Here is an 18,037-nt window from a genome sequence, read left to right on the forward strand (position 1 = left end):
ACATCAATCTAAACATAGTTCAACTAATTAAAATATTTATCATTAATCAAACCGTCAAATGTTTAAATTCTCACCCAAAATTGTTGAACTAAAAAAACATGGAGGGCAACACAAGAGAAAAAGAACATTAAATTCTTGAATGTAACTCAAACATCCGTCTATATCAAGAGAACCAAACATTCATTTATATCAAGAATCTATAAATAGAGGTAAATAGATACATTAAACTATGTTTGTGAGGGGTTTTTCTAAATTGTATATCATTATTAAACATTACAATTTAAAATGGAGGTGATTTTTACTGTGACAAAAATAATTTTGGTAACGTCAAAGTCACTTTCAAATATACTCTAATATTTGACAATGAAATACAAGTGATTTAAAAAAATATAACTAAAGTCACTCTCAAATATGTCTTTAATTACAACTCAACTCAGAACTTACTTGAAAAAACAACTATTCAACTCACCTGATCTTCGTATTTCTATAAATGTAATTGCTATAAATACTGTCAAATGCATGCTTCAACTGAATTCAAAATTCAACCGTTAATATAATCAAAAGCTTTTATAAAAATTACTTGATTTTCTTTAATACAACAAATATAGAATATGAAAATTTGAACATCGAACTCTAACAAAAGAGATAGATGTCATTTTCCATTGAGTTAAGTTCATTCTTACTATTGTGAAATTTGTTTGATGTGACGAATTTCGAGAATCTTTCCAAATAAAATAGCTAGTATGTCAATTTGAATAAAACTCAACTGGTTAAGATATCTATTTTCGATAAAAAAAAATTGAGTTCCAATCCTCACCCCAGACGTGGAACTAAGAAAAATTTAGCATCTTGTACATTATTATTTTTTTTTTAGTACATCTCGTCCATGATTCATCTATTTAGAAAATTTAGAAAATTTTCATTCTTTACAGCAAAAAAACGCGGTGCATTTAAACATTAAAAAACAATTAACCCAGATGGCGCAATTGTAATTTTACTTTTTCTCCACAAAGCTAAGCCGGAACTTTTCCGAATTTATTTTTGAATGTAATTCATTGCATTTACATGTAATTACGAAAAGAACCTTCTCAAGTGCATGCCACAGTAAAAAAATAAATAAATAAAATAAAATAACAATAAATATCTGTGTGACGTCAGCGTGTTCGTTTTCCATAGAAACCATTTTTAAAACGAGTCCGTTTGGAAGTTTCTCGGGAGAGAGGAGGGGCCGTAGAGAATGGCTTTAAAATGAGTTCATTCTCCCCTCCCCTCCGCTCAGCTCAGCTCCACACACCAATTCCTGAATCGGAATCAAGATCTCCTCAAATCGTCTTCAAGAGAGCTTCAATTATGGGAAGCGAGGCTAAAATCCAAAGAAAACCTAGATTTCTCTGCCTCCATGGCTTCCGAACCAGCGGACAAATCCTCAAGAAGCAGGTCGGAAAATGGCCAAGTTCTGTCCTCGATAACTTCGATCTCCATTTTCTCGACGCTCCGTTCCCCGCAGAAGGAAAATCCGATGTTGAAGGAATTTTCGATCCTCCCTATTTCGAGTGGTTTCAATTCAGTGCGGTACGATTATTATTGATTGTCCTCTCTCCTAATTTTCCGATTAATTTCTTGGCAGAATCACAAAACTCATATATGTTTTTTCTCCCTTCTTCCATGACAGGACATGATGGAATATCAGAATTTCGACGAGTGTCTCTCATTCATTGAGGATTACATGCTGAAGCACGGACCATTCGATGGATTCCTCGGTTTCTCGCAGGTAATCGATCTCCGATTTTCATAATTTTCTCTTCTACTTTGCCTAATGGCCAAGCAGAGCAAAATCAAGTACCGATTTGGAGTTTAATTTCACATTTCAAGCTCTTCTCGATCATTTTCAGGGGGCGATATTATCGGCCGCGCTGCCGGGACTTCAAGAGAAGGTAATTGACCTGGCCACTTCCGCCTGCTGTTCTTGTTAAATTCGTTTGAATTCCTCCAAAATAAAAAATTAATTTAACGCGAAATTAAGATTTCGATTGACGCGGCGATGCATTCGATTATGGGTTGCAGGGTATTGCGTTGACGAAAGTCCCCAAGATTAAATTCGTCGTCATCGTCAGCGGTGCGAAATTCAGATCGCCATCTCTGGCGGAAAAAGCTTACTCGCCATCCATTGGATGTCCATCCCTCCATTTTCTAGGTACCTAACCCCTTTTATTTATTTGTTTTTGTTTTTGTTTTTTTTGGGCGGAAGGGACATCCACATGATTTTTTTTTTCTTTTTTTGTTTTTTGTTGCAAATATTCTGGTTCTTTGCCTTGTTATTGAAGGCCACTTCTTCAAAAGAAGATTCGAAAATTTTCTGCAATAATAAAATATTATATCCCATTTCCTAGTAGTAATTGATTAAGTTAAATATGAGTATCAATTCTTATTCAAAAAAAATATATGAGTATCCATTTATTGTATTAAAAAACTACGATTATTAATTTATTATAATTAAAATTATGTTAAATTGCAAGTTTAATTTAAAAATTATCTAATAAATATCATAGACTTTAAATTTTGTGCTTTCATGAAATTTTAGAAGTATCTCAATAAGTTGATGAATTTTTTAAAATGCACAGATATTTAGGTACAAAATTTAAAATTTAAAAACTAATATATATTTTTTTAAATTCAAGGACTTTTTTTAGTAAAAATTTAAAACACCAATTAGACTTAATTTTAAAGTCTCTATTTTAACCTTAAAATTAACTTCTTGTCAAATTATTTTTAGTTCAACAGCACATATTTAACTTTTTGATCAATGATATTATCTAAAGTTTCCGTTGGTGTCAAATTAGTTACACTTGATTGGGATTGTTATCTTGAATCGCATTATTTTATTATTATTTAATTTGAGATACCATCAATTAATTTGTTGACTAAAATATATGAAATGGTTGATGAACTTAAATTTAAAATAATATTAAAATTTTCATAACTCAAACACTCATCTTTTTTTGACTCCTGTTAATTTGGAAAGATAAATGTAAAAGAATTATATATCTTTTTAAAGTAAAAAAATTAAAGAGTTGTCAAATTCTACTAATCAAGAATTGTTGAATAATTAATTAACTTCTCTTTATTTTTCTTTTTGTTATTTTTTTTTTAATTTCTATACGGTGCAGGTGACGAAGACTTCCTGATGCCCCATGGATTGAAGCTGCTGGAATCTTATATTGAACCATTAGTAATTAATCATCCTAAAGGCCACACAGTTCCAAGACTTGGTAATATATTATTTCACTAATTTCCCTTCTGCTCAAATGTATAATTTTCTTCATTTCTGAAGCTAATTAGATTATATGAATTTTTTTTCCAGATGAAAAGGGTTTAAAAGTTATGGAGAGTTTCATTGAGAGGATATCTCAGACATTGGCTGAGACTGAAGCATAGACGATTGAAGTTGCATTGAATTTTCAATTATGCAATTTTGCTCCTCCAAGCACTAAAAAAACTGTAATCCAATCCAATTATGTTAGCTTCATTTTTTATGATCGGATATGAAATTATTTTATTTTATGATATAGTGACGATTTCAGTTCCTCTCTACTACCTTTACACTGTTAATTTCTCTACTTATTTTTTGAAAATTTCATTCTAGTCAATTCTACTTTAATTTGTTATTGCTTATTATAAGCCGTACGTTGTAATTCCTTTTGCAATATTGGAAAATGTTTTTTTTTTCTTTTTCTTAGTTAATGTGGAAAAAAATGGTATAAGCTATTGATGGATAATACTGATAACTTTTTAGAAAATATAATTATGTTAACAAATGTTTGCTTGCCGCATATAAGACCATTGTGACTTATTTTGTATTGTTGTTATCTTTATGAATTTCAAAGTTACGTGTATAAGAGTGATATATTATTTTCATATAAAATATTGCAAATAGTAAATGGTGAGGTTTAGATTGAGAATTACCGAATCTGATATTGCGTTTATAAAAGTCGGGCCAAACGTTTGAATAAAAGAAATTTTTGTTGTAAAAAAAGTTGAGTGGAAATTTGAACCTTCAATTTCAACAGAATGAATAAATGTCTTTGATGTTGAGATACGATCATATTCACAATGAAGTGAGAAAAAAATTGAACCAACAAATAGAAGAAATTTGATAAAAAAATTCCAAACTTTAACAGGAGAACAAGATTAAACAACACTTAAATTTTCGAACCAAACCTATATCTATCAAATAATTTGAAGCAATTCGTTGGCATGAATATACATATTGAAAGGTAATAGCTTTTATCAAAATTACTCCCCTGCATACTTGAAAAGACAACTAAAGAAAATAATCTATGACTAAAAAAAAAGTATTATTTAACTTCTTTAAGATAATGAATCTTATAAATCGTCGGAAATAGCGGAAATTTAAACAACAAACTTCTAAGACATCATTAAACGTATGATGCTTGCATCAACATGATACATACTTTATGTTGTAAAAAGGATTGACATTGGATAGAGTAAGACGCAGCTAAAATGGAGTTGAGAAGAAATGGAGAGAAAAGAAGAATAAAATGACACAGTGATTTTACGTGGAAAACCTTTAAACGAATCAGGGTAAAAATCATGGACAAGGAATAAGAATTTCTTATGGAAAACAAAAATCTCTCATATGAAGAAAACTCTCTCTATTTTTATCTCATCAAGCCTCACACACACTTTAACTCACTTGGAATTGGAGATTTTTTTTGGATAGTTTGCCAAGCAAGGGAGCCCTCCTGTTTATAGCTCATCCATACTTGCTCATCAAGCAAAATTATATAGTTATAATTATGCCACATGCTAACTTTGGATAGGTGATGATCTAGTGACCACAATTTTGTCACATATTGCACTCTAGTAGCTTCTAGGTTCTTCAATCCTTCAATGAAATTTCTTGAACAAGCTTACTTATCCTAGTAGTTTCTAGAGATTTTTATATCTAAGGAGGCTTCTTGAATAAGATTTGACGAGTTATTTAGCTGGGTGGTTTCTAGAGATTTATTGAGCATACTTCTAACTAAGCACAAAAGGAAAAAACAAATTTCTCTCTTTTTTTAAAAAATTTCTTAATTTCACATTGGAGGGTTAAAAAAAAGGAAACTAAAAAGAAAAAGATTCAAAATTCAAACCGGAACCCTTTGACTGTTTGACCCCTCCAATTCCAACCGTTGAAAAGATTCCGCATATTTTGCATTATCTTTTGTTATATTTTTCTTTAATTATATAAAGAAACATTATCTTATAAAGAAAATCAAGCATAAAGATTAGAACTTAGAAGAAGCAACGAATGAAATAAAAACACCATCGCAACATTTTTTTAATATTTAATTTAATTTACCCATTTTTCCCGTTCGAAACAGTTTCAGGTGTTCTCGTTTGTTCCGCCGGAGCCGGAGATCGCTTTGGACTATCCTCATCCACTCTCAAATGAATCAATCTCAGCCTCAGCCTCAGCCACACCCCGATCCATCCAACCCCATCCCTCCAAAACCATCATCGCTCTCCGATCACACGGATCCAGTTTCCAACCGTCGCTCAGACGACTACTCTCCCTATCCCAAGCTTGACCCTAGCGACGTCGCTCCGCCGCCGGCGGAGGACTGGACCACCGTCCCCATGGGCGCGAATCCACCTCCACCCGCACCTGAGCCAAAAAACGACGCTCGGGCTCCGATCTATGAGGGAAATGCCACCACTCTACCGACCGAAGCCAATCCCTATGTTTCTGCGGCTCCAGCCCCTGGAGGTCCTTCCACCAAGAGTGAGTCCTTTCAATGCCCTAGATGTGAATATTTATTGAGCGTTTGGAAATTAAATGAAAATTCGTATTCAATCGATGTGCGCGTTTGATCTGTGATCAGATACGATGGAGTCCATGAAGGTGATGCTTGGGAGATGGGGAAAGAGGGCAGTGGAGGCAACCAAGAAGGCCGAGGATCTTGCTGGGAATATGTGGCAACACTGTAAAACCTTATTTCTTTATAACTATACCTTCTCATCACTATTAATAATTTTGAATCTAACTATAATAAATGATGACTTGTAGATGCCTAGATGGTTAAGGTGAGAAATTACAACAATCTGAAAACATAGGCAATTATATGCCGAAGTTGGTTGGAATTGGAATATAGGTCATGTCCATCTAAACAGATCTTGGAAAGCCTATGATTGGTCTCTGTTTAGGAATCAGGATACTGGCAATGGCATTATGCAGTTTCCTAGAACTATTTCCCTTTTGTATCATTATGTCATTTGTTGTTTTATGTGTCCTGCTCCTCAATTGAATGAGTTGAGTTCTCATTGCGTGAACTTGGATTTTGGATTATGTTTTATCTGGTATTGTTCACTATTTCTGCTCATATTCATTTGGGGCTAGTGGTGCAGGATAGTGAGTGCAAATACTAACAATTTCAAAACATTCTTCGTCGTTCTTTTCGAAAAATAGCACTATTTTTCCTTCTTTCCTTGTTCTGTTAACCAATATCAACAATTAAAACAATCTTGTTTCAAACCAGTGAAAACGGGGCCTAGCTTTGCTGATGCTGCTGTGGGAAGAATTGCTCAGGGGACGAAAGTTCTTGCAGAAGGGGGTTATGAGAAGATCTTCCAACAGACTTTTGAGAATACACCTGAAGAGAAACTTCAGAAGGCATATGCTTGCTATTTGTCCACATCGGCTGGTCCAGTGATAGGAACTTTGTACATATCAACGGCCAAACTTGCATTTTGCAGTGACAATCCACTTTCTTATAACGTTGGTGACGAGACTCATTGGAGTCTTTACAAGGTAAAATTGGATTGTTAAGTTTACTGTCGATTAAGCAGTTGATATTTGTTATTTTATTTCTATGCAGTTTTAACCAGCTTTTATAGTTTAATATTCTTATATGAATCTCTTCATTTTTGGCTTTTGTGATACAATAATGTTTGGTTAAATTGATGTCAATTTAAGTGAAGAAGATGTGAAGAATGTGGCTATAAATGTTTTTAAAAATGGTGAGAAACTACGGATCGTAATCCTGCATTTAAATTTCTATTTGTGATGCAAACTACATCAATTTCTCTACATAATTCATCTACAATTTATTCGGATTCTAAATTCTCTATCTTGTAAAGTTCTCCCAATTTTCTCTTGAATCTGTTTAAGCGCTTCAAAGCTAAAACTAGTTTCGCGAAACTTGTGAAGGAATCAAAAACCAATTTTTGTGTGTTTGAGAGTATTATTTCAATCATATGGTCATTTAAGTCGGTATAAGTTTGTTCTGGTTCTACTGTGAAGTCAAAGGGATTATGCATTTAGATTTAAGAATTTTTGCAACATCTTAACATTTTAGCCTTCTGTTCATCACTGCAAATAAAGATTGATTGTTTTCATCTACTTGCTTCACATGCGAAATATTTGATTTCTAATCATCTGGGAGTACTACGAGAAAGATTGCTCTCATCTGTGGCTTTCTTTTAGATTTGACGATGAATTATTTTCACCCAAGTTGTGTTCATGAGGACTATACTTTTAGTAGATTATGCCGTTTGTGAGTCATGATGCAACCGTTCATTTGGAGTTGAATCCTTTCCTATGATTTGACCATGACCATTACCTGATCTTGTATTGCATATATTTGTGTCATCTATCACCTAGTTTCTATAGGTTGTTCAGGTTCTACCAAAAAATTGATTGGAAATCACCTGTATTTTCTCTTATATAATAGGTGGTGATCCCTCTGCACCATCTGAAAGCAGTCAACCCGTCAACAAGCCAAGCGAGACCCGCTGAAAAGTTCATACAGGTTATCTCCATCGACAATCATGAATTCTGGTTTATGGGCTTTGTATCCTATGATAGTGCAGTGAAAATTCTTCGAGAAGCCCTGCAGCCCAACAGTCTGCATTCTGCATAAAATCGAGGGAGGATCTCCATCCTACTGCCGGGACATGAATTGAAGTAAGACAACATTTTGATGTTATACAACTGCTGTAGAAATACAAATGGTGAAAAACTTGCCGTATTTGTTGTCATAATTCGCTTATAGCCTATAGAGAGTCTCTCCTCTAGTATTTTGCTGCCTCCTGCTGGGTCGTGATTTGAAGTAAGCCAAGATTTTGATGTTATACAAACAACTACTGTAGAAAAATACAGATGGTGGAAAACTTGCCGTATTTCTTTTCATAATTCTCTTATAGCCTAGAGGGAGTCTCTCTAGTATTGTTGCCTTGCCTTAATAGACCTCATTCATATTTGATTTCTTCTGGGTATGGAATGATGAAAACAGAGCAGAGTGTGGAAATTATTTGAACTTTTGTAGGTGGCATCTGTAATTTTGTTGATTGAAAAGTAAATAGTATTGATTATTGTATTCTACTGGCTCTCTGTAATTGCCTTCAATCACTCTGCCATGCTTGTTCTCGTAAATATTTATCAGTTTGGGTCTCAATCTGTTACCCTTTTACTTCAACAATAATGAAAGGACCATCAACAATGTCACCTTCAAAACTCAATAATTTCTTATATAATCTTATGCTATAGAAGCAAAGCTCGGGTGATTTGTTTGTTTTTCCTTATTTTAGTTCATGGAGTGGGAGATCGAACTATTCACGTGACAATAGATGCTTTTATTTCGTAAGATATTTTTAGATTGGCGTGATTTTTGTTGTTATTAGAGCTACTTTGTTATCACTAAATTTTTTTGATTGTGGACGAAAGGGGCAACTCTCTGACTTAAACTAAACATGCCCCTCTCCCAACCTAAAGAGAAATAAAAGTAAACATCAACGGCTGCTTTGATAAACCAGCTGCCATTAAAGGAGTATCCAAAATATTTAAGATTGAATTGTTCATTAGGGTAATGCTATATGCAAAATGGAAATTGAAAATCATAAGATATAGATATTGTGTTTACTTTGGACTCTTTCCTCTTGACAATTCAACATCCACAATGGGCTTCAAATTCTTACCTAGGCCTCAATTATTTTTGTCCTTCCACCAAAAAACACACACACAAACTTTTGATCCCCTTATGATATAAATATAAATCCTAATAAAGCCTTTTGGCTAATATATTGCAATTCATGATTTGAAAGATTGTACATTCCAACCTTCGTCTCTTTGTTTAACCTTGAAGAAAAAATCTCAATTTTAAATGGTGCAATTTACATTTCAATATCTTTAGCCTTTAGGTGATAATCATGAAATGTGACTTTAAATTTGTTTAATCTTAAAAGAAGAAAATCATAATTTTAAATGGTACAATTATACATCTTTTGGGTGATAATATACTATCATGAAATTATTTGAAATCAAGTTATGACTCAAGGTTATGAGTTTGAATCTCCTCTCCAATATGTTGTACTAAAAAAAAGTTAACAATTATCCTTCCTACTCTAGGCACAGATCAAGAGGGTAAGACCTCGAGGGGATGCATGCCCCCATGGGCCAAATTGCCTAAAGGTCGTGCTTTCTTAGGCCTCAGTCCGTGAGGTCCATGAGACAAAGCTTCCCGGGCTGGCCCCTATTCTCTCGATTCTCTTGAAGATTGATCAGGCCCTACAACTTGGGTCCCTTCAATTTTAGTAATTCAAAAACACAAGATATGGAGAAAAACCTAAGGTTAAACCTGTAGTTACCCTTGACATAAACCTAAAATTTAACTTTTAAGTATTAGAGTAGGTATGATTAGTCCTACACAATATACATTATCTCCATTTTGTAGGTTTCATTGAATCCCGTTAATTAAGAATATCAACAATATACACTATAATTATACATTAAAGACAAAATACCTTCCATATTTTCATAATTACATGATAATCCCAACTTAATTTACATCCAAATCCAAGTTTATGTATTTTGCTTTTGATTTGACCTAAAATCTCATATCAAGAAACATGTTGTTTACTTTGGATATTTTCCAATTTTAGTCCATGTTCGTTGACAACCCTACCATTAAACATAATATTTTGTTTAGATTGCATATATTAAACTATATACCATTAATGCTAATTAAACAGATAAAAGTAGGCTAACTTTAGTATTTTCTTTAATCTAGCTGCTATTATTGAAAATTTGAAATTCAAATTTCTTTAAAAGGAAAAAAAAACGTAAATAGATTGGAGGGTGGGAAGGAATCCAATTAGGAAGAACAGTGATAGTTTTCAGCTTTATGCTGATAAGAAAGAGGGGCAGAGGGCAAAAGCAAAGACCTGACAAAATATACAAATACAAAAATATGTTAAAATCTTAGCTGTATTGTCAGAGAGCAATAAGCAAAGCCATTATGCTGAGGGAAACATCAGGAGAGATGAAATGGGGTTTTGTTTCTCAGTAAAAAAAGCTCACATGTTCAATGTTCTTCTTCTTATAGTTGTTACCAACCACTTAACCACATCAACATTAAAACCCTCAAACAACAAAAAAAAAAAAAAAAAAAAAAGTTGAAATGAAAATCAAATCAAATCAAATCAATATTGACATCATTGTCCCGACACCGGAACACTTGAACTACATTCGTGTTCTTTACTTTTGCCACCAAAATCCACATCCAACATTCACCGATCTCCCCTCTCCCATTGGTTACCAATTCCAGAAACTTGTTCCATTTCCCCTCAACACCCATACCCACTAAACTCCTCGTTCCTTCAAATGGCAACAAAATCAAAACCAAATTTCACCCCTTGGATCATGGCCACTGCAAATTAAAGTTGGGACTTTTTTCAAAATTGAAGATGGAAAAATAATTAAAGCGGCGGAACGAACAGAACAAATGTGAAAAAGAAGCAGCGGGCTTTGCATGCCTACCACGTTTGTGTTGGCTACACAATTCCTCTCCTCATCACTCATCATTGGCAGCTGTATTTTCTCCATCACCCCAAACCCCAAAAATGGACACACACACACACACACACACATATATATAATAATATAAATTTCAACAACACAACACAAAACAAAACCCCATTAATGGCGGCCCGCTGGTGCAATTCACAGCTTTTAATCAATCCCTTACAAGTTACAACAACAACATCATCACCCTCATCCTCATCCTCAAATTCATTAATAAAAAAAAACTACTCAAAACTCACCCAAAAAAAAAAACCTAATCTAGCTATAGCTAAGCTAGTTGTAGAGTTGCAGACCCCAAATTGGGCACTTCCGAGTTCTAAATTCTCAACAACGATAACAAGAAAGTAATCAGAATATTAGAATGACGACTCACCAAATATCTCCAAAATGGGAATTTATATATATATATATATTTATATATATAAATGAGTTGTTTTGGAATGGAATTTGCTTAGGCTTAGGGTTTGGTGCCGAGAGTGTGCTTGTTATTGTGCATCCACACCTTGAGGACCTGCCGCCGCACGCCGGTCTCTCTGCAGAACCGCTCCACGTCAGCCTCGTCGTGTTTCTGAATCGTCCAACCAACTCTCTCCGCAAACCCTAACATCTTCTCCTTCTGCTCCGCGCTGAATTTCGTCCTGAATCTCTTCTTGCTCCCTCCTCCGCCGCCGCCGCCGCCTCCCCCGCCGCCGCTGCTGCTCGGATTCGACGCGTCCTCCTCCCCGCCCCCCGACGCCGCCGGCAGCGCCAGCGGCCTCTGCTGGAATGGGGCCCCCGCCAGGTACACGTAGGACGGCGGGGGCCCGCGGTAGGATGACGACAGCTGCTGATGTGGATGCGGATGGTGGTAGTAGTAGGACTGACCGCCAACGCCAACTCCACCGCCAACGCCAACGCCCTGATCTGAGTCGGTCTCCTTCCGGTGGAAATTCCGGTGGCAGTTACAGGCGGCGCATTTGAGTGCGTCTATGGAGCCGTCCTCTCCGGCGGGCATGAACTCGCCGCAGCCGTCGACGGCGTGGCCGCCTATTCCGATGGCGTGATTCTTCAGGCACTCTCTGTACCGGAAATTTGTTCCGGCGGCGGAGGGGGGCTTTCTGGCCGGCGACGGGGTGGAGTCGTAGGTGAGAGAGTGGTGGGAGATGGGCGTTGTGTCCTCCATTATTTCGTCGTCTTGGTCTTCGTGCTCCTCCTCGAATTCCATTTAGGAAGAAAAATCACAAGTTTCGGCGGAGATTAAATTAAACAAACCTGGGTTCTTCTTCGCCTGTGTATATAAGCAAAAACAAAATTAAGTGGCAGTAAATTTCCTCTTTCTTTTAACTTCACCCTTTTGGGGTGGGGGAATAATAATATTATATTATATTATATAGTTTCTTAGTGTGAGAAAAAGAGAGGATAAGAAGGGGCGAGACTTGAGAGAGTGGCCATCAATTTTCCCCAGCCTGCGCCCAAAAAAAAAAAAAAAAAAGCTGTCTTTACTCTTCTGTAATGGTTGCACTTGAAATTTGAATGGATAAATTATTACAATGTCGTTTTTTTTTTTTTTAAAGATAAATTATTACACTATGGTTGTAGACTAAGGATCCAAATATTTCTTTTTCTGGTTTAGTAACAAGAGATCTTCGAACTATTTTTCTATAACTGTGAATAATTGGTATGCTCGTACAAATGTAAAAAATAAAGATTTTTTTTTATAATAAATTACCAATTTCTGATGGTCGCAAGCATAATATTTGATTAAAAAGCATGTAATTTCTAAAAAATATACTATTTTTTATTCTTTATTTTATTATTAAAATTAAAACTTAAATAGCAATTTCTTATATATTTCTAGTTTTCTAAAATTTTAAATTTTAAATATTTACGTTATATTTATTTTATGATATTTATTATGCATTTTATAAGTCAATATGATAAAATAATTTTAGAAAAAAAATTGAAAAACTTGATTTTATTGTTTATAAAATTTTAACATAATTTTAAAAATATTTTTTAAAATTGAGAAATGAGAAATAGGAATAATTACCCGACGTTTATGTTTCTAAAAAAACTTGAAAATGAGAAATAAAAAAGGATAACGTTTCCAACTAACTAGGCCTTAAGCTATTAAATAATATAGTTGTTAAGAAACTGCCGAAGTGTAGATAAATTATTAGAGGATTGCTTGCAACAATTTAGCTGATAATTTTACATATGTATGAGATAAAAGAAATACAAATTTATTTCGAATTTGCATACGTCCTGTAATTATAGGAAACCTACATATAGTTGTTAACATTTTATTAAATTGAAATTAATAATTCCTCATATTTCTTCCTTTTCTTTTTAACTTATAATCAATTTTTTTTTGGAACAGTAAAATATAGATTAGGGTTTATTAGAAAGTGTTTATGTGAGAGAGGAAGTTAGGGTTTGCGAGTGTAATTTTATGGAAATAAAAGAAACAAAAATAAAATAATGAAAAAGATGGGTGCAAATTGCAATGGTGATTAAAAATTGGTTTGTCAGTATTCTGAAAAATGTCAGGAAGAGAGAGAGAGATTGATGACGTCATGGTGACCAGATGGGGGAGTTTGAATAAGGAAGAAGATAAACCCATCGACGTCTGCTCTTTAACCCCTAATGGCTCTCTCTAAAATATGGCCAAAAACGCCCACTGCCCTAAAATTCCACATTATTATTTTTTGTTTCACTCTTATTTTAATACCATTTCTCAAAATGTAAAAAAAAAAAAAAAAAAAAACAAACAAGACAAAATCAGGGCTTTTTGGAGACAAATATATGAGATGAAACTTCAAAGGTATGTAAAAATGTTATATATCGATTTAATAAATAATTAATTTCAACACACTCAATTAGTTTAGATTTTTATTTTTATTAAAAAATAGAATATTTGAATTCTCAATTTTATATAAATTTATTAGAAAATTAGTTGAAATTGATCCATAAATATATTATTAACTAATTTTAATATTTACTGACAATAAATAATTAACTTGAAAAATGTCAAAATATAATTAATAGACCGTAAATTAAAACGTTGTAAACAATGATAATCAAATTAAAAAAGAAGATCTAAATATTAATAATCAATTTATATAAACCATCACTCAACTCAAAAGTTTATGTCAGATGAATTTAATAAATTTAATTCATATAAGTATCGAACAAATATATATATTTACACACCCAGGCTGTGTTTTTTTTTTTTTTTGGCAAGATACTTTAGTCAAATTTTTACATACCCCGGACTCAGTTATGGTTGTCAGTTGTCACTATGGATTTTTGTGTTCTTACCGATTGAAGTTTTTTTTAAGTACTTTTTCCATTTCCAAGAACAATTTGTCAAGGTCATTTGATTGATATAATAAGTTCGTTTTTTTAATTAAATCTAAAGGACTATTTTATAGAATTTATTTGTGTAGATTTAAAAGACAACACCATTCATAAAAATTCTCTTTTTTCTATTACCAACGGAATGTACAATCTTAAACTACAAAATTAGGGTGTTGACAAAATTTGTGTTAATAGATTTTTGAATTATGTCTATCTTTTAATCCAATTATTAATATTTAATATAATATCGATGTGACACTCGATTTCAAAAGATTTGAATGAGGAGATATGATCCAGCAATCAATCAAATGAAGTTTTTGAGATCAATTTGATTGGTCGATGATTCATGAACAAAAAAATCTAATTTACCTAGATGAAATTATCAAATTTAATCCAAATTTTAGATCATGCCCCACCAATACATTCCATCAATTAGTATCATAACATAACAGGGTAGTTAAAATATTATAAAGTCTAAAACCAAATATATATAGTTCAACGAATTTGATACAAATCAAACAAATTAGTGTAAAATGATTTAAAAAAAAAATTAAAAAGAAGAACACGAAAAGAAATAAACATAAAATCCCACACCATACCAACATTGGGAGGAGAGAAGCGGTGCCCATAATTGGGAACTAAGGAAAGAGCTGTGTTGTCTAGGAACCGGAAGCACGACAAACTCACAAAATTTATGTATAAAAAAAAACAATAAAATAAAAATAAAAATAAAAAGAAAAAGAAAAAAGAAATGTTTTGGGCCAAAAAGAAAACCCAATAAATTGTCGGCACAAACGGGGACTGCCTAGTTGTCCTCTTTGCCTCACCTTCTACTATTTTATTGTCAAACAATGCCTCCTATATATTTTCTTCGAGCAGAGAATTAAATTATGGATTTTTACGATGATAATAAATACTTTATCTATTTAACCACTCAAAACTTTAGATTATATGAAAATGTGTTATAATAGGGAGAGACACAATGTATTCAAAATACAAATCATTTCTATCGTGAAAATCGCACTACTCAATACTTGTTTTGAGATGAATCTAAGTTAAGTCAGTAAATTAATCTTTACCTTTCTATTTAATTTTATTTTGAACGTTAACCATGAATAGTAATGAATTATTAAGTGTTAATGTTATAGTTAAAACGAGCATAATTCAACAGTAACTAATATATATCTTCCATCAAGAGATTGTGAATTCGATTCCCACTCCAACGTGTTCATTAAAAAAAGTGTGAATTTTATATTTTAATGAGACAAAAACCACGTAAGGTGGGTCTTTAAGGATTTAATAATTAAAAACTAAAGGGGTTATTAAATGTGTAAGACTTTTGACTGTCTGAGTACAGAAATATTAATTAAAAGTACACTCTGAAACAGCTCCAACTTCCTAATCTCTCTTGTAATCACCCCAACCATAAATATTCTAAGCTCCATCGGGATCCTAAACACAACAAAAACTCCAAGTCAATAATAATAATTAAAGCTCCTTTTTTTCTTCTGTTTATTTATTGTATTAAGTACATTAAGAGAGAGATCTAAAATCCAGAAAAAAAAAATCTCAAGAATAATGTGTTTATTTTCTTTTCTTGGTACAACATCGGAGATGAGATTTCGAACTCATAACCTCTTAATTAATGATACAGGTTAATTACCACTGAACTATGTTCGATTTAACTTTTAATTAAAAGACTTCGAGTAGAGATATAGACTATAGTTAATTTAATGTGTATGGCATGACACTAACTTTATAAATTATACAATCACGAAATTTTTAAATATCTTTTTAAACGCATCTTATACTAAAAATGTGTGGTAATATGATGTATAATAATTTTAAATAAAAAAAAAACTTAGGGGCAGAATCCAAAATTTTAAAATAAATCTTACATTTTAATGTAATTTTTTTAATTTTACTTAGGATTGATATTAGTCCACACAAATAATATATGTAGAAGGAAAAATTGAAAGGAGAATAAAAGGAATGGACATGTTGATGGTAAATGTCTCTTAAATGGCAGCAGAAAATCTTGCTGGAGTCTGTGCAGCAAACCTTTGGATGAGATCTCTTAACATATATCGTGGCATCCATTTTCTTGACAACTCCCAAAAGTGCCATCAAAATGTGTCCCCTCATTCTACTTTTATAAGAAAACTATGAGCCAAAACTATTGGGAATTAAAACAAATTATTATATATTCGAAAAAATAAACAATTTTTAACTGATTCAAATTTGTTTTAACAAAAAGTAGAACAATAGTACCTGCATTGTTTGGGAATTTAGATGTCTCTCAAGTTCCTAGTAACATGTAACACACATGGACGCTGATGCCTTTAATCTGTTGGCTATTATTTAAGGAGTACTCTAACATTTGTCGAATGATTGAATTTGTACATTTTTTTCTCCAAACTTTTTACAACTAAACATATTTCCTAATTTTTAACTATCGATCACAGCTTCGCTTTAGCCACCATCATACTCACATTTCAATAGTATAGATGCTTTTCTCATGCTTAGAAAGCATCTTCTAATTTGACTGTCAGAAGTTTATTTAAGCTATAGATAAAGCCAGCCTCGTAAGATAGTCAAATTGTTAAATCTCATAAAAGGAAGGATGAAAAAAAGAAAGAAAAAAAAAAGGAAAAAGAAAAAGCATCTAAGAGAATTTGGAAGGTAGCAGTAGCAGAACATGAATGGTGGTAAATGTCAATGTGGTCAGACTTCAGAGTCATGTGGCAGCCTTGGCGCGTGTGTGTCACGCTCCTGTCAGCTGGCCGGGAAACCAAACCAATTCCATCTCCAAACTTTACACTTTACAGAGAGAAATTTTAAAGGAAAAAAAAAGAAACAATTCAGTAGCAGCAGCGATAACCAATGAGACTCCATAAACTGGACTCCTCCTTTGGTACGGTGTAGACGCCGGTACCAAATCAGCAGACCCATATATTACGGTGCCGGTGGCGCCCGCCGTACCCTCGTTTTCCCGTTCCGTTACAGAATCAGAGGTGGTTTAACTTTGAAAGTTGAATGGCGGTAGAAGTTAAGTTTAGAGGTAGATTCTTTTTTTCACTGTCTGTGTCAGATACGAAAAGACAACAGATAGATGGCGACAACACCTCACAAAAAGCAACTCTGGAATACCTTTTTCTCTCTCTCTCTCTCTCTCTCTCTCCCTTCACTTCCATTTTCTGTTTTCTTTCTCATTTCACCCACCCCCTTCTCATTGGGCTCTCTTCACCAGGCCCACCTCCTTCCCGTCTTATGGGCTTTGGTCTGCCTGGCCTTCTACACTTCCCGCTCGGCCCACTCTGGCCCAAATTAGAAATAGTGGTAGCCAGGAATTTTTACAACTATATGGCCCAACTTGGCCCACCGCCTAAGGCAAACCCCTTCCTCATCTCGTCTCTTTTGGTCTTAGTAAAGTCCAAATCCCACATTCCAAAATTAGAACTTACAAGTGTTTTCTTTTTATTGAAAGAGTTTAAAACTTTTAAAATATAAGCAACAAAATTAAAGTTGAAAAATGTATGATTGATTGAATTTGTTGAGAGATATCAAGTAACATTACGAGGTATGGCAATGAGATTTGGGTGGGCAGGCGCAGGCCAGTCCAGAGTTTCGGATGGCCCAATTAAAAAGCAAATAATTTAGCAGTATCCTTTATTTATCAAAAGTAAATTATTGGGTGTCCTGCACCTGCACAATTCGTGGCTGATTATTAAAACATTACCCCATCATGATTCAATTTGTACCACTGTTCTGTTCATACTTTTCCAGCTACCACCACCTCAGCTCCCGATTGTATACTATTTATCAACTTCTGAG

The 18,037-nt window shown here is 33.6% G+C and overlaps 2 protein-coding genes and 1 pseudogene across 2 annotated transcripts; 2 read left to right on the plus strand and 1 right to left on the minus strand.

Moving 5' to 3' along the window:
* The first annotated feature begins 1,198 nt into the window (after positions 1 to 1,198).
* On the plus strand, positions 1,199 to 3,591 carry LOC111004563 (dihydrofolate reductase). The gene is made up of 6 exons (XM_022275608.2): positions 1,199 to 1,572; positions 1,673 to 1,771; positions 1,893 to 1,934; positions 2,065 to 2,194; positions 3,168 to 3,269; positions 3,362 to 3,591. Exons 1-6 carry the CDS (start codon positions 1,249 to 1,251, stop codon positions 3,433 to 3,435), a joined length of 771 nt encoding a protein of 256 aa, XP_022131300.1. The 5' UTR covers positions 1,199 to 1,248; the 3' UTR covers positions 3,436 to 3,591.
* Positions 3,592 to 5,296: 1,705 nt separating this feature from the next.
* Positions 5,297 to 8,386, plus strand: LOC111005106 (FH interacting protein 1). Its single transcript, XM_022276493.2, has 4 exons — positions 5,297 to 5,788; positions 5,889 to 5,990; positions 6,543 to 6,814; positions 7,737 to 8,386. The coding sequence occupies exons 1-4, from the start codon at positions 5,455 to 5,457 to the stop codon at positions 7,923 to 7,925; spliced, it is 897 nt and encodes a 298-aa protein (XP_022132185.1). The 5' UTR covers positions 5,297 to 5,454; the 3' UTR covers positions 7,926 to 8,386.
* A 2,579-nt stretch (positions 8,387 to 10,965) lies between these two features.
* LOC148209375 (zinc-finger homeodomain protein 2 pseudogene) lies at positions 10,966 to 12,341 on the minus strand (annotated as a pseudogene).
* Positions 12,342 to 18,037: the final 5,696 nt, after the last annotated feature.

The sequence above is a fragment of the Momordica charantia genome, assembly GCF_013281855.1.
Source record: "Momordica charantia cultivar OHB3-1 chromosome 8 unlocalized genomic scaffold, Mcharantia_2.0 BLBB01000008.1, whole genome shotgun sequence".
NCBI lineage: Eukaryota > Viridiplantae > Streptophyta > Magnoliopsida > Cucurbitales > Cucurbitaceae > Momordica > Momordica charantia.